At 57.9% G+C, this 15,461-nt stretch overlaps 5 protein-coding genes across 5 annotated transcripts; 3 read left to right on the top strand and 2 right to left on the bottom strand.

The window, feature by feature from the left end:
• Positions 1-558: 558 nt before the first annotated feature.
• Positions 559-2,455, top strand: UV8b_03057 (uncharacterized protein; the record flags this gene model as incomplete). Its single annotated transcript, XM_043140555.1, has 2 exons — positions 559-860; positions 961-2,455. The coding sequence occupies 2 exons, from the start codon at positions 559-561 to the stop codon at positions 2,453-2,455; spliced, it is 1,797 nt and encodes a 598-aa protein (XP_042996489.1).
• Positions 2,456-3,267: 812 nt separating this feature from the next.
• UV8b_03056 (uncharacterized protein) lies at positions 3,268-3,788 on the top strand (the record flags this gene model as incomplete). Its single annotated transcript, XM_043140554.1, has 3 exons — positions 3,268-3,294; positions 3,379-3,457; positions 3,520-3,788. The coding sequence occupies 3 exons, from the start codon at positions 3,268-3,270 to the stop codon at positions 3,786-3,788; spliced, it is 375 nt and encodes a 124-aa protein (XP_042996488.1).
• Positions 3,789-4,816: 1,028 nt separating this feature from the next.
• UV8b_03055 (uncharacterized protein) lies at positions 4,817-7,994 on the bottom strand (the record flags this gene model as incomplete). The annotated part of the gene is made up of 10 exons (XM_043140553.1): positions 4,817-5,101; positions 5,182-5,606; positions 5,688-5,739; positions 5,856-6,023; positions 6,085-6,178; positions 6,252-6,259; positions 6,405-6,457; positions 6,513-6,846; positions 7,240-7,265; positions 7,991-7,994. 10 exons carry the CDS (start codon positions 7,992-7,994, stop codon positions 4,817-4,819), a joined length of 1,449 nt encoding a protein of 482 aa, XP_042996487.1.
• Positions 7,995-9,630: 1,636 nt separating this feature from the next.
• UV8b_03054 (uncharacterized protein) lies at positions 9,631-10,540 on the top strand (the record flags this gene model as incomplete). The annotated part of the gene is made up of 2 exons (XM_043140552.1): positions 9,631-10,065; positions 10,208-10,540. The coding sequence occupies 2 exons, from the start codon at positions 9,631-9,633 to the stop codon at positions 10,538-10,540; spliced, it is 768 nt and encodes a 255-aa protein (XP_042996486.1).
• Positions 10,541-10,934: 394 nt separating this feature from the next.
• On the bottom strand, positions 10,935-14,689 carry UV8b_03053 (uncharacterized protein; the record flags this gene model as incomplete). Its single annotated transcript, XM_043140551.1, has 4 exons — positions 10,935-10,977; positions 11,040-11,140; positions 11,258-14,515; positions 14,576-14,689. The coding sequence occupies 4 exons, from the start codon at positions 14,687-14,689 to the stop codon at positions 10,935-10,937; spliced, it is 3,516 nt and encodes a 1,171-aa protein (XP_042996485.1).
• Between the last annotated feature and the right edge of the window lie 772 nt (positions 14,690-15,461).

Here is a 15,461-nt window from a genome sequence, read left to right as displayed (position 1 = left end):
GACGCGCAGTTGCAAGAGCTTGTAGCCCTGCATGGAGGGTATATTATATCGGTCAGACGGAAGCGTGCAATGTCATTTGAATTTGAATCTGGGGAATAATTTCGGATGTGAACACTACATGCGCGACCTGTACTGCCGGTCTCGCTGGTTCATTTCAGACAGGATATACCTTTTTTTGCTTCCAATGTTGGACTATTTACCCCAAGTTGATGGCAAACAGCAAAGGTGGATAGACGGATCTACAGGTGACGCCCACCCGTGACCACCCGTGACCACTCCCGTGACCACCTGCCACCTTTGGCTGTCATGACGCCCCACCTTGACTCGACCCCTGAGGTTCAACGCCAAACGCGCTCGACTGCGTTCAATGTTCAATGCTCTGTTCTGTGCTGCAACGCAACCATCGACAGCACTTGACACAAACCCAGCCCCCAAACGCCCATCGCCAAGTCATGACACGACACGACATGACGTGACGCCTGGATGCAAGCAAGCCAAAGTTGCTTCACACGAGCGCGCGTTGAGAGTGTATCCCCCCTTTGCTTTCCAGTGCGCAACATGTCGACGCCATCCTGCGACGCCCAAGCAGCAAACAAGTCGTTCGTTTCGACTGCGTCGCCTCCCGCCAGCCTGGCCTCGCATCCCCGGATGGGCTCGCAATCACCACCCCGGGCCGGGCAGGCGCGGGAATACCCGCTCATGACCCGAGACGAAATCGAGGTGCTGATCGCCCGCGGCCTCAAGATCGTCATCCTCAACCAGCATGTCCTAAAGGTCGATGCGTGGCTTCCCTATCACCCGGGCGGGGACAAGGCCTTGTTGCACATGGTGGGCAAAGATGCCACGGATGAGATCCAGGCGTAAGCTGTTGATGACACCCCCCCCCCCCCCCTTTTTTTTTATGGTCGAGTTGAGAGTGCGAAGCGTACTAACCGTAGCGGTGTTGGTGCGGCATGCCAGGCTGCATTCGCAAGAGGCCCAGCAGCGGATGATGCGTTATCGAATCGGCAGGATCAGCGGCACGTGGACCAACTTTACGCCGCCGATCCAAGGAGGTCAGTTCCGGGCGTTTATAGACGTCGACGACGCCACGTGCGGCGGTGAATCGGGTGCTGGGCAAGCGACGGAATCAAGCCCAAGGCCAAGCAGCTCGCGGTCGCGGTCGCGGTCGCGGGAAATCAGCGGCAGCGACGGGCCGCCACCGCGGAGGCGAAAGCACGGCCAAGAACGAGCTGCCTCCCCGGGGGCGGTGTCGTCGTCGTCGTCGTCGCAGTCAAGCGCGGGGCCCGGCACGAGCGCAATGGCGTACATAGACGCCATCACGCGCGAGAAGATCAGCCTGGACGCCGAAAAGTATCCCGCCGTCGACGCGGCCACGCAGCAGGAGATTGCGGCCAAGTACCGGGCCCTGCACCGGCGGATAGCCGACGAGGGCCTCTACGAGTGCAGCCGGACCGCCTACGTCTACGAATGCTGCCGATACGTCGGCCTGTTCAGCCTGATGCTCCTGCTCCTCCGATGCGGGCACTACACGCTGAGCGCCGTGTGCATGGGGCTGACGTGGCACCAGCTCGTGTTCCTCGCCCACGACGCGGGCCACATGGGCGTCACGCACAACTACCAGGTGGACACGGTCATTGGCATCGTGGTGGCCGACTTTGTCGGCGGGCTGTCGCTGGGCTGGTGGAAGCGGAGCCACAACGTGCACCACATCGTGACCAACGCGCCGGAGCACGACCCGGACATTGAGCACATGCCCCTGTTTGCCGTGTCGCACCGGCTGCTGGGCAGCCTGCGGTCGTCGTACTACGACCGCGTCATGGAGTACGACGCCGTGGCCAAGGTGATGCTGCGGATCCAGCCGTGGACCTACTACCCGCTGCTCGCCCTCGGCCGCTTCAACCTGTACCGCCTGTCGTGGGACTACCTGGCCGCCCGGCGGGGGCCGAGGCGCGGCCCCGGCGCCTGGCACTGGTACCTCGAGCTCGCCGGCCACGTCTTCTTCTGGGCCTGGTTCGGCTACGGCCTCGTGTACCGGGCGCTGCCGAGCAACGGGGCGCGCCTGGCCTTCGTCCTGGTCAGCCACGTGGTGTCGTCGCCGCTGCACGTGCAGATTGTGCTGTCGCACTTTGCCATGAGCACGGCGGACCTGGGCCCGCAGGAGTCGTTTGCCCAGCGCATGCTGCGCACCACCATGGACGTCGACTGCCCGCCGTGGCTGGACTTTGTGCACGGCGGGCTGCAGTTCCAGGCCGTCCACCACCTGTTCCCGCGCGTGCCGCGGCACAACCTGCGCCGGGCGCAGGGGCTCGTCGTCGACTTTTGCCGCGACGCGGGCATACCCTACGCCCTGTGCGGCTTCGCCGACGGCAACAGCGCCGTCGTCGGCCGCCTGTCCGAGGTGGCCCGGCAGGCCGCCATCCTGGCCGAGTGTCAGCGAAGCCTGGCGGGGTGACGTGCGTGAGTTGACGGTGGTGTCTCTGCCGGACGCGGCTGAACGCGCCACCAAAAGCGTAGCTGGGTACGAGTGCTTTGTGTACTGGTTGTCATCTGAGTCGTCGACGGCAAGCCCCGGCTACTGCCCGGGCAGTTTTTCTCTGTGCCTCTTGTTTCTTGTTTCCTGTTTCCTGTTTCCTGTTTCCTGTTTCCTGTCCGTAGGAAAGCCCGAGTGCCGGGGGAGACCTCCCGTCGCCCTTTGCATGCACCCGGCACTAACAGATAGACGACAGCTTTCCCTTTCCAATACGACGCAGAGACTCACTCCCCGACTTTTGGACACGAGCCTGTCTGCCAGACACCCATCCAAGCCTAGTGCTCCGTATGTACATGCACCTCGTTCTCTTTTTGAAAGTAGGCACCTAGGTAAATAAGAGGTTCCTAACGGGATGTAACGTGGGCGAACGCAAGAGTGAGCACAAGCGCTCAGGGCCCGAGCGAAGCCGGACAAGAACCTGTGGCAAGACTCACAAAGACTCACAAAAAAAGGGGGAAAAAAAGAGAAACAAACAAAAAAAAAAGAGCCACCCACACAGTCAAATGTACAGAGTCAGGTCACTGACAATTTCGCAGCCCAGCAAGAACAAGACTCCCACGTCGTCCGGCTAAAAATGCGGGGGCTCCTGTTCGTGCCAGGCTAGCCAATCGCGCATTCCCATCCCCCCACCTGAAAGCGGGCCCCATCGCCAAGCAATCCTCCTTGCCATTTATTTTCTCCGCGCCCTCATCCTCCACCAAACATCTCTCAAACCCGCAACATCGTCGCCCACCATGCCGGCCGACCTCCCCCACGACGAGGTACCATCCCCCTTCCCCCCTCCCCCCCCCCCAACGATAAACATAAACACCGCTGACCCTTTCCCCCTTCCCCCCCCCCCCCAGTTCTTCAGCAAACTCGCCCTCCTGTTCAGCCAAAGGCGCGACACGCCCCACGGCGCCATCTACCTCTCCCAGAAGCGCCGTACGTAGCGCTACCCTCCCCCCCCCTCCCAACCGCCCGCTCCCTTTGCTGACCGCGCAAAGTGTCCTTCGGCCAGGCGGGAACCGACGCGGAATCCGGCACCGGCACCGGCACCGGCACCCCCTTCCCCGTCATTGTGCGCGCGTCCAACGGCAAGTCGAAGCAGCGGCGGGCGGACAAGGTCAAGCTGTCGACGGTGGTGCAGCCGCACGACCTGGACGCCTTTTACGCCCGCTACGCTGACGTCTGCAAGGCCGGCATGGCGGCGCTGAAGCCGCGCGATCGGAGCAAGAAGCGCGCCAAGGCGAAGAAGAAGAAGGCCGCGTCGTGAGGGTCGAGGCGTCGCGGCGTGACTGGGCTCGGCTTGCGGCTCGCAAGACTGCGTCCAGGGCGGCGTCCAAGACGAGGTCCAAGACGAGGTCCAAGACGGCGTCCAAGACGGCGTCCAAGACGTCCAAGCCGGGGGTTCAAGCAAGACGTCTTGGCGCGCTTTGCTCGGGATGAGGAGCCAGGGACGGCGGGCGACATGAGCGGGCGACGGGCGTGCACCCCGTGTGCTATGGAAAGCTCCATGTCCGTGGCCGTTTGTACACAGAGCCTGGCCGGATTCGCTGCATCCTACCTATTAGGTACCCTGGGCAGGTGTGTACGTCAACCCGAGACACGTTCTCTTCCCAGTCCTTGCTACGTGCATTGCCATTGCGTGTGGTGTCTGTCGTCTTGGAAGGGGAGGAGAGGAGCACACTACACTCCTTCATGTTGTGAGCCGCATCATCATGCGACGCCCAAGAAGCGCCCCCCTGGACAGAGACAATGGCGCGACCTTGATCAACATAAGCCCCCCCTTTTCACACCAATTGATTGCCTGTCCAGTTTGGACCAATACAACCCCCAAAGACTGCGTGCGTAACGTAACCAAACTTCACCCAATTGCTAAGCATCGTCACATCAACCCCCCCAACAAGCACCGTCAAAAACTTGGTCATGCATATTATGAGCTCGTCCCCGACTCTTCTCCCCAGAGCTGAGACGAAAATAAGCACTCTGAAACCTCGCGGCTGATTGATAGCGCAGGCCGTACGTAGCCTGTCTGAGCAGTCCCGTCCGCAATAACATCCAACCATTTCTTTTTTTTTTCAGACAAGATCTCCATCAAAAAAAGGCGAGAGAAAAGACAAAGTTCCGAATAAGTTTAACACGGAAGAACCATAGCGCATAGCTGGGTCATGGCATCAAGACGCCTCCAAATCTGCTGCAAATTTTGAGTGTCTCCCTTTACCGTCGTGACTCCCCCCAACGGGTCGACCAAGCATTTTCGTCCTCGTCACATAGCCCGCAATCCTAAACTCAAAACCCTGCCTACATAATCTGGTCCTGAGTGAGACCGCCGTGAGTATCGGTATCCATGCTCTCGCCGCCCGGCTGGTTGAGATATTTGACGAAGCTGAGGTTGAGAGGGCGGCCACCGTACTGGTATCCCTGGAACTTGGTGATTGCCGTCTCGGCCGTGTCCGCCGTGTCGAAACGAACGACACCCGTGCCCCTGGAACGACCACTGGGCTCGTACTGTATCTCGGCTTGTTCCACTTTGCCAATGGTAGTAAACAGGTCGACTAGGTCGTCATTGCTCGTCGACCATGGGAGCTGATGATGGATCGCATCAGTCACCTACACGCCAATCAAAAAGAAAATGGGGCTAAGGGGTGGGTTTGCTGTCCACTCACATTGCGGACGTAGATGGTCTCGCTCTTGTCAGTTCCTGCGACAGCCCCGTCAGTGAAGGGGTTGGGAGGCACTGCGGCGGCAGGCGTAGCAGCTTCGTAGCCCGCGCCGCCAGGGAAGCCGCCTCGGCCACCGCCGAATCCGAATCCTCCACGGCCACCGCCGTAACCTCCGCGAGCGAATCCGCCACCAAAACCGCCCCTCGCACCGCCCCCGTAGCCACCGCGTCCGGAAAAGTTCATTCCGCCAGCTCCGGCATAGCGATCTTCGCGAACCTCCAGCATCCTGCCTTGCCAGTCGTAGCCGTTGAACTGTTGAATGGCGTTTCGCGCATCGTCCGGATTCTCAAAAACAACAATACCTGAACCCTTTGGACGGCCATCCGGACCGCTGTGGACATCAGCACGAATAACGCCGCCGTTTCGAGCTGCGCAGGGTTGGTTAGACATGGGAATTTCCAGGCCAAAGGCTAGACCACGCGGTGGAGTGGATGGGACATGTTGCTTACCTGCTTGGCGAAACAGGTCTTTCAAGTCTTGCCATCCGACATTGAATGGAAGCTACATCTGGTCAGCAACGCATAGCCGGCAAGACAGGGGGACTGCGTGGGAAGCACCCCCCCCCCCCCCCAATAAAAAAAAAGCAAAGACAAAGAAGGAAGAAAAAAAAAACTCACATTGGCCACATAGATCTGTCGGCCAGCTCCTCCAGGAGGAGCGGCGCCGCCGCCGCCGCCGCCGCCGTAGGCCCCCTGGGCGTGGTTGAAGCCAGCCGACATTCCTCCACCGAAACCACCACGGTTGCCACCAGTGGCGCCAATAAAGCGCGGTTCCGCCTCACGATCCTAAGGACCGCAATCAGCTCTTCTGCTCTTGCTTCATCGGAGCCACGATTATGCTACCAACCTCTCGAACATAGACCAAACGACCCATCAAGTTTTGGTTGCTGAGTTGAGCAACAGCTTGCTGAGCCTGGTCTCTCGTTGCATACTCCACAATTCTGCCACAACGTGTGAGCAACAAGCCAGAAAAGGGTTGCAAGTGCATCGGGGACATCAAAAGAGTAAACTCACCCGCAGCCCTACAATCACCCAGGACAAGTGTCCGAACCCGTCAACCCAACCATCCATCAAAGCCAGCGAGCATGTATGTGCGGTAAACAAGAGGGAGGAAGAAGAAGAAGAAGAAGAAAGGACGCCAGCCAAGAACTATGCGATTAAGCCCACCTTCGACATTCCATTGGGAAGAAGTAGCACATCTGCAAAAAGCACTTCTCCAGCTATGTACCGACAGTCAGCTCGCTGAAAACCCCCAGATCCCTCAACGCCCCTTACCCTGTCTCATGAAATCTTTGAGGTGGTGCCATTTGACGTCGTAGGAAAGATTTCCGACGTAGACACGGCGGTCCTGTTGTGACGTTTCACGGATGCTGTTCATCATTTGCTCCCTTGCTGCAGCTCGCTCCTCATACGATCGATGTGGTGCTTGTCCACCGTAGCCTGTACTGGATCCTCCGCTGGGAGCTCCTGTTCCGGTCATGGGCGAGCGATCGCGGCCGCGACGATAATCGTCCCTGCTATTCGACCTGCTGCGTGGCGAGAATGATCGTCGGCGAGATTGTCGGCCTGGACTTCTGGAGCGTCGGCGGGGTGAACGAGACCTCTCTCGCTATCATGAGTTAGCGTCGGATTGGTTTCCCAAGGCGAGCGGATAGATGTCTTGTAGACACGTTTTTGAGGGTTGGCAAGTAGACGGCCATGTTGGGAGCATCACGCTGGGCCTTGCCAGCTCATGGAGAAGCTCTACTAGTCAAGATGGACAGTCGCCATGACGCCAAGCATGACACGTCCTGCGTGAATGGAACGGAGCCTGCCTGCCTGCCTGCCTGACAGGTCATGGGGGGTGGTGTTGCTCGGGGTGAAGAGATTTCCGCGCGCTATTTTGCGCTTTTGGAGTATCTTGCCTTGAAACAAAGCGACATGACCAAGACAGGCGCGTCGTGGGCAAAGGGGAGGAAAGGGATTTTGCGTGGTGGATGCAATGCTAGCAGGAAAAACTTACCGGTCGATAGGTGTCGCCTGAGTCAGCTGTTGGGAGGAAAGAAAGGGTTAGATTCGAAACAGTGGGTTTTCGCCTTTGGAGGCACAAGGCAAAGTAGATGGCAGTCGGGAAGTGAGAGCCCAACTGAGGAGTGGTGTGAAAGGGTTGGTTGGTTGTTGGGGAGGGAAGAGGAAGGGGGGGGGGGGGGGCTGCGCAGGGATGGAGTGGTTTGGGCAATTAAAAATCGGAAGAACATGCAGGTAAGGGGGGCCGTGTGATAATGCAGTGAAGTGTGTGGTAAGGGCCAAGGCGAGGAGAAAGAGGTCGGCGTTGTGCGAGTGAGCGAGTTGACAAGAAGCAGGCAGAGCCGGAAAGGTAGGATTGATGAGACGAGGGCGAGGAGAAAGTCACCTTGACTTGATGATGCGGTGATGAATCGTAGCCTTCACACACAGTCGACCGATGCCGTCCTCCCGAGCCCGGGGGGGAAGGGAGAGGGGAAAAAAATGAAATGAAATGAGAAAATTGAAGGGGGCTGTCAGGTAGGACGGTGACTTGAAGCACGTAAAATCGCAAACCGGAGGGAGAGCAGTAGGGAGTACAAAAAGTGGCCATACAGGTAGGCATGTGGGAGGTTGTAGTCGGTCGGGGGGGGGAGGGGATGGGCGGAGGCAGCAGAGGGGAGAGGGGAGAAGGGATGGCTGGCTGGCTGGCTGGCTTGGTTGGCTGGCTGGCTGGCTGGCTGGCTGGCTGGACAGAAGAGCGTACGTACCCATGGCCAAAGTCTAAGCGTTGGCAAAACAACGAAAACGAGGCTCCGTGCCCGATGCTCGGTCAGAGGGCGAGCGAGCGGCTGTCTTGTCTCAACAGAGAGGGAGGGTAGCTCAACCTGGGGATGCGGGCGGGCTCTCGTCAGGAATATGACTGAGGCAAGCGGCTGGAAACAAGTCAACAGACAGGATGAAACCCGCGCTGCTCCGTCGACGCAAGCGCAGATGCAAGCGTAAGATGCAAGCGCAAGATGCAAGCGTAAGATGCACGCGTCTGGTAGATGCAAGCGGAGATGCAAGCTAGATGCAACAAACGTCGGAATCGGGATGGTGGAGGCGTCGTCAGGAAGGGGTGGGAGGACAATTGGCGTCGACTGGCCAGCTTTTTCGCCCGGAGCAGGTTGATTGAGGGAAGAAAACAACGCGCTGCCGGCTTCCAACGAGGGGAGGGGGGGGGGGGGGGAATAAGGCAGCGAATAGGGCGGCGGCCTGAGGGAGGCGACCAGGCAAGGATTGGGGGGGGGGGGGGGGACGTGACGAAAGGGCAAAAAAAAAAAAGGAAAAAAGAAAAAAAAAAAAAAGGGCAGAGAGATTGACTGGAGTCTGGAGTCTGGAGTCTGGGCCTCGCGTTGAAGCAAAGGCTTCCCCCCGGCGGAAGCAGTTGGATGTATTTTGTTTTGCTGCAGGAGCTGGCTGCAGGGTTGCTTCTCAGTAGGCGCCCAGCATGAGCAAAAGGGGAAAAAAAAAAAAAAAAAAAAAAGGGAAAAGGAGAATAAAAGGGGGGGGAAAGGAAGGAAGGGGAAAAAAAAAAAAAAAGAGAGAGACACAGAGGTAGAGAGAGGACGGCCAGGTGGTTCGTGCATGGGCAGGAAGGTACCTGGGCCTGGGTACCTGCGACTCCCCAGTCCTGGACTCCTGGCAAGTCAGCAACACGGAGGCTGAGACCTTGCGGGCTGGGGGGGAAAAAAAAAAAGAGGAAAAAAAAAAGGAAAGAAAAAGAAAAAGAAAGCAGCAAAGAAGACATCACACTCTGGGGAAGAATCCAAGACAAAGTCAAAGGAGAGCAGCAACTCTGAGCCCCCGAGGCCGCGGAAGCTCGCTGGAGAATATACATACCAGACAAAACCCAGTGCCGCCTTGGCCTTGTAGCCCGCTAAACCGCCCAGAACTGGCTAGACCGAGCCGGGTTTTGGCCTAGCGGGCTGGTACCAGCTGCCAAGTCAGGAACCAGCCGACTTCCTCACAGAGTACTCCGTAGAGCCGTACTAGCAGCAACGACTCGGAAGCTTGCAACGACTCCGCGGTCCGTACCTGCTACCTCGTTCCCTGCCCCTGCCTCCCTGCCTGGCGAGGTAACTCATGGCTTGCTGCCGTCACTTGCAGGCCGTCCGTCCGTCCGTCCGCCACTTGCAGGCCCGTCACTTGCAGCCGTCACTTGCAGCCGTCACTTGCAGCCGTCGCCCCACCCGGGTTCCACAACGTGCTGCCAGCCCAATAAACTGGGCCCAACCAGCAGCAGCTCTGCTCTATGCGGTGGGGCTCTCCGTCGTCGGATTCAATTCATCACTCGCATCCCTCCCTCCCAAGATTCCCAAAATCCAATCCAAATCTCCCACGAAGCTCCCATCCGGCAGCCAGACAAATGTCCTCGCGCTCCGTCGCGCCCTCGCTGCGCCGCGCCGCCCACCGCACGCGCATCCCCCTCCTCCGGACCTCGTTCCACTCGCACCAGCATCCCGCGTCCGCGTCCGCGTCCGCATCCCCCCCGTCCCCCGGACCCGCCGAGCTCGCCATCCTTCGCGCGGCCTACCGCCACGTGCCGCAGCATGGCTTCTCCCGCCGCGCCCTAAACCTCGGCGCCCGCGACGCCGGCTATCTCGACATCAGCCCCAGCGTCCTCCCGGACGGCGCCTTCAGCCTCGTCCGCTTCCACCTCGAGACCCAGCGGCTCGCGCTCGCGCACACCAGCCGCGCCTTGTCCGGCAACCAGCCCGGCAGCGCGCTGCGAAGCAAGGTCGCCGCCATCACGTGGGCGAGGTTGATCGCCAACCGGGATATACTACACGAATGGCAAGACGTAAGCTGTCCGGGGAAGGAGAGGAAGGGGGGGGATATCCCGTTGCCCCGTATCCCCCCCCCCCATTCTCTTCCCCCGGTTTCAAATTCGAATGCGCCCTCCCCCACTGGCAGCCGACTGACCGACTGATACACCGCGGTAGGCGCTTGCCATGATGGCCCAGCCGGGCCACCTGTCCGATTCGTTGCGGGAGCTCGCGCTGCTGTCCGACGAGATACTCTACCTCGCGGGAGATGAATCCGTCGACTCGTCGTGGTATTCTAAACGGGCGTCGTTGTCAATGATTTACAGCGCCAGCGAGCTGTACATGACCACCGACCGGTCGCCCGGCTTTGCCAACACAAACAGATTCCTGACGAGCAGGTTGGAGGAAGCAAATCTTGTCGGGGGGCTGATTGGGGACTTGACAACCTGGACAAGCTTTACAGCAAACGCTGCAGTCAACGTGCTCAGAAGCAGAGGACTGCCTATATAAGAGTTGTCTGCAGAGCAGCTTTGCGCCCCAACTAGAACCATCCTAATCAAAATGTCAAAATGCATTTTATTTTTAGACTCCTGTACAAGTGTTTCTCTCAATACGCCAGCGCAGCGAATAAAGTCAAGTCAATGGCCAAAACAAGTCTAGTATATCGTTCACACGTGTCTTCTACTTTGGCGAGCAATCGCTTCTCTGGTACTCTCCGTACTGCAGCCAAGCAGGACAGGGCAATGGCTGCCGACTTTACGCCGTCTGCGAGAACCACGGCGGAAAACAAAACAGAACGGGCAGCTCAAAAGGCCAGTTTACTACACTGGTTCAAAGTGAGGACCCCCTCCAACAACTACCCCCCCCCCCCAATGTCATGTCTGGCAAGCAACCCCATGATCGCTCAGCGGAATGAAGCCAAGGTGCGCTGCCGAGGATCGGTGAGCCTGTGATAGCTGCGTTAGCAATTGTTCCCGCGTCGTCTCCGACGCACACTGCGGGAGCATACCGGATAATTTTCACGTCCTTCTCAAGTCTAGCTCGACCCTCGATGGCGTTGGGGGTGATCAAAATGTACTGCCTCGACACTGAACGACGCGCGGTGTCGACCTTTTTCCCCAAAGAACAAAAGGAAAAAAAAAAAAAACTCTCGTCAGTCGCTTTCATTGGTCTAAAAAAAACACTTTGCAAGGCATGGGTCAGGACTCAAAGGCCACTGGCACTTACCAGCATGTTGGTGCTGATTGCTCGGTTGACATTGTCCATGAAGACGTCAAATTCATCGAGGCAGCGGATAGGAGAGCCGATTGCCTCCCACACCGACAGCAGCATGCAGATGGACGAAAACGACTTTTCTCCTCCAGACAACGTCTTGGTGTTTCGGCCAACCGAGCTTTTCCTCGTCTCGTCCGGCTCGATGTGGATGTTGACCTTTCTGTTGGGGTGGTCGAGATCTATCTTGCCCCGAAAGCCACGCTCGCTCAGCAGGTAGTTGAACTGGATTCGGATGCGAGCGCTGATCTGCCTCTGGAACTGACGCCACAGGTTGAGGCGGTCCGCAATGGCGTATTTCAGCGACTTGACCGTCTGGTCGACGTCCTGCGTCTGCCTCACAAAGTCGTCGTACTTGGCTTTGGCTTCGTGCGCGCGGTTGAAGATTTGCTCGTCGGTGGCACCTTGTCTGGCCTCGCGTTGCAGCAGCTGCTCGCGTATCTTTTCGTACTTCTTCTCTATGCTTCGGTAGTCTTCGTCCTCTGGGACGTGGACACGGTCTGGGGCTACTTCTTCGGCTTGGCGGATAAAGTCCTCGACTGCTTCCCGCTTCTTGACGCGTTTCGACTCGGCCCGGCGGAGCTCCGACTTCTCAATGTCGACGCTTTCGTACGCTGCGTTCTTCTCCATGAGAGCGATTCGTCTCATGTTTTCGAGTTTCCGAACCTTCTCGTCTGCCTTGTGGACGCGGTTCTGGAAATCCTTTTGCTCCTGTCTCACTTCGTCCAGCTTCTTCTTGGCCTCTTCGGCCTTGGTGCTGAGCTCTCGTTTTCCCAGTTTCAAGTTGCCGTACTGGTTGCCGAGCTGTTCTTCCTCTGCCTTCTTCATATCCCGTTCGGCCCGGAGCGAGTCCAGCCGCGCGTCAATGCCTTCGAAACTGTCCAACTCTTCCAGTACTTTTTCAACGTCAGCGTCGGTTCGGCGCAGCTCGTTTTCGACGTCTTTGACCGTGTTCTTCTGCTGCTCCAGCTCCGAATTGGTGCGTTTCAGTTCTTGTCGCGCCCTGCGATCCTCCGCGTTGATGTCCAGGAGTTCCAGCTCAAGCTGTTTCAGGTCGTCTCGCTGTAGATCGAGCTGCCGAGCCGAGTCGGACTGCATCCTTGATCGCAGGTTCTGGGTCACGACAGGACTTGACCCTATCGTTCCGCCTCGGTTCGTGTATCGCAACCCTTGACCGCGCTTCCCCTTGCCGTCATGGAAGCAAAGGCAGGCCGCAACATTGGGCGGCGGCCCATTGTCGATCATGACCCTCTGCGCCTCCACCCGCTCCTTGATGAGAATCACCTTCTCAATCTGGTTGTTGATGATAAATTGCGAACGAACCACTTCTTCATCAAAGTCCAGGACCCGTAGAATGGTGTCAAACTCTGCCGGTGGCTCCTGGCTTGTCGTTTCGATGCGCCCCCCATATGCGATGTAAACCGGCGGCGGCTTTCTCATGTTTAACCGACGCATCAGCGCGGACAGGCGAGACTGATCCCTCTTGCTCCTGACCACAAAAGCATTGAGCGCTTCGCCCAGGGTCTTGTCCAGAATCCCGGCCCATTCGGGCTTGAGAAGCTTGACGTAGGCGCCCAAGGGTCCTAGCGGTTTGTTTTCGAAGCCTGGATCCGAGGCGACCGCTCTCGCCAATTGCGGGATTTCACGATCGAAGCCGTCGTACTTGGAGCCGGTGCTCCTTTTCAGCTCTTGTACTCTTTGCTCGGCGAGCACAATGTCCTTGCGCTTGTTTTCCTGGAGCCGTTGTTGCTCCGCGACAGCTTGCTCTGCCTCCGCTTTCCGAGACTGGAGGACGGGCGTTTTCAGCCGTTCGTCGTCGATGCGGCGCATCAGCTCCGTCTGTCGCTCCTTGAATCTGTCGCGCTCCGATTCCTTTTCGGCGCGAGCAGGACCGCTGGACTCGTTGAGCTTCTGCAGCTCTCCTTGAATCTTGGTGTCGAACGTTGCAATCCCGCTCCTCAACGCCGTCAGGCGCGAGTGAGCATCTCTTTCCTCCAGAAGCTGGTCTTGCAACTCTTTCTTGGCCTTGGTCCAAACTTCTTCCGCTGCCTGGATGGATTCTTCCACGGCACCGGACTCTTCATTCAAGCCCTCTCGCAGCTTCTTGCTTCGCTCCAGCTTCTCCTGCACATCGTCAAACGCCTTTGCTTTTCCTACGCAGTCGTTTTCCAGCTCGAGAATCTTTGCCGCCCGGGCCTCTAGTTCTTCGGTGATCTTTTCAAGGCCCCGTTCCTGTTCAACGACCTGCGACCAGATCATTTGGTTGCGATAATGCCGAGCCCTCTCGCGCAGACTGCTATTCTTGGAAACTATATTCGCCAGCCTGTGGGACTCCTCCATCTCCTTCTTGACTAGCTCCAGCTTCCCTTGGAGGTCTTCTTGCAGGATAAGCGTCCGATCCAGGGTGTCCTGGGACATTTTGTAGTCGTTGTCGAGTTGCTCCAGCTGGACCCCCGAAACAAAGTACTTGTACTTCTGAGCGGGCGTGGCCGAGTTCAAGAACTGCCGGGCATTGTCTTGGGAGAGCACCATCAAGGGATTGCCCATCTGCAGAGCGTACCATTCGGAGATCTCGTCCACCTCCTGCTTCTTGGTCGATATGATGCGACCCTTGTCATTCTTGATCTTGAAACCACTGCTGCCCGTCCTGGAAAAGTATCGCTCGACGACGATGAAGTTGCCGTAGACGTCGGGCTGATACGCGTCGGAGCCGGCGTTTTTTATCCTGACCACCAAACTCGCATGATCCCGGCCTTCCTTTACAAACGACTTTAAGCTGCCGCCTCTGTTGGTGTCGCTGGCCTTGCCTCCCAGACACAACGTCAACGCAGTGAGCACCGCGCTCTTGCCGCTACCGTTCTCCCCGACGATGAAGTTGATCAAAGGCCCGAGCTCCACGTGCAGGCGCTCGTGGCACATGAAGTTGTAGCAAGTGATGCTCTCGATGATGCCGCTCTCGGCAGCCATGTTGTTGCCCACGCTGGTTGGGCGCTGGTTGAGCTTTTGCGTAGCCTCGAGATCGTCCTTGTCGGTATTCTGCAGGTGCCTGAAGCCGGCATCTCTCATGAGCTCATACTGCGTCTGCGGCGGCGAAGGGGCCCCCACGGCCGCTTCATCCTCGACATCTTCGTCGGAACTTTCTTCCGCGTCAGGATTGTTGGACCCGTCGCGCGAGACTACCGACTGTGCTTCTGGGGAAAGACGCCGCCGTTTCTGGTGTTTCCCGTGTCAGCCAACGGACGCTTTGAAAGGGGGTTTGCGAACGAGCCTCACCAGCTGCGATTCCGACAAATGGTTTGGTCTCGCCGCGCGAGTCTCTGGAGTGTGCCAGACATCGCTTGGTTCCTGACTGTCTGCGGCCGACCTTGTCCGCTTCCCAGGCGCCATCGTCTCGGGCCCCCTTCCCCCTCTTTTCTTCCTTTTTTTTTTTTTTTTTTTTTTTTTTTTGGAGTTTCCTGATGCCCAACGGGAGAGCAGTCAATCTGGCGGATGGGCTACCATGCAAATTCCAGAGTAAGAGAGGTTTGGGTCCAAAAGACTTGGCACATTGCATGCAGGCACGGACGTGCTGATATCAGATACGGGGTATGAATATGTTGATGCGATCACGTAGCTGGAGTCATCAACACGCCTCGTAACGACGACGCGACTGGGCGCCCTCCACGAGCGTGAAGCGTGTCAAACCGCGAGCTGGTTTTCGCAGCGCAAAGTCCTGCGGGCACGAAAGCCCCCACCAAAGCCCAAAGCCCGCCGAGGAAGGCTATCTATCATTTGTAACTGCATGTGCCTTCTAGGTGAATACATAGGGGTGGGAGGCTGCTTAGCACATGCATGTATGCATCTTTGCAGTTTTTGCTTTTAAGCGGTCTTTCTATTGAACCCACCCAAACCCCACCACCTAGCGAAAGTACCAGTACGGGTAACTACGGCCTTCTGGAGGGCTGAATCCACGGGTCGCTTACGTAATACACACTTCCAAGCTCTCTGGGCAGGACGTCTCAAGATTCTGATTGTTTTCACTTTCATCACCAGAGCAGTAACTGCGTACCATGTGCGTCAGAGGTAGTATCGACCATGCCTGCCAGGCTGTATCTATGCTGTAGCATCACCTTGCCAAGAGAGGTTCCGGTTGTTTGACGACTTGGCCCGCGTCCTCGCG

This window comes from Ustilaginoidea virens, chromosome 2 (genome assembly GCF_000687475.1).
Source record: "Ustilaginoidea virens chromosome 2, complete sequence".
Taxonomy (NCBI): Eukaryota; Fungi; Ascomycota; class Sordariomycetes; order Hypocreales; family Clavicipitaceae; genus Ustilaginoidea; species Ustilaginoidea virens.
Note: the sequence above shows the minus strand (reverse complement) of the source record. Positions and strands in the feature narration are given on the sequence as shown.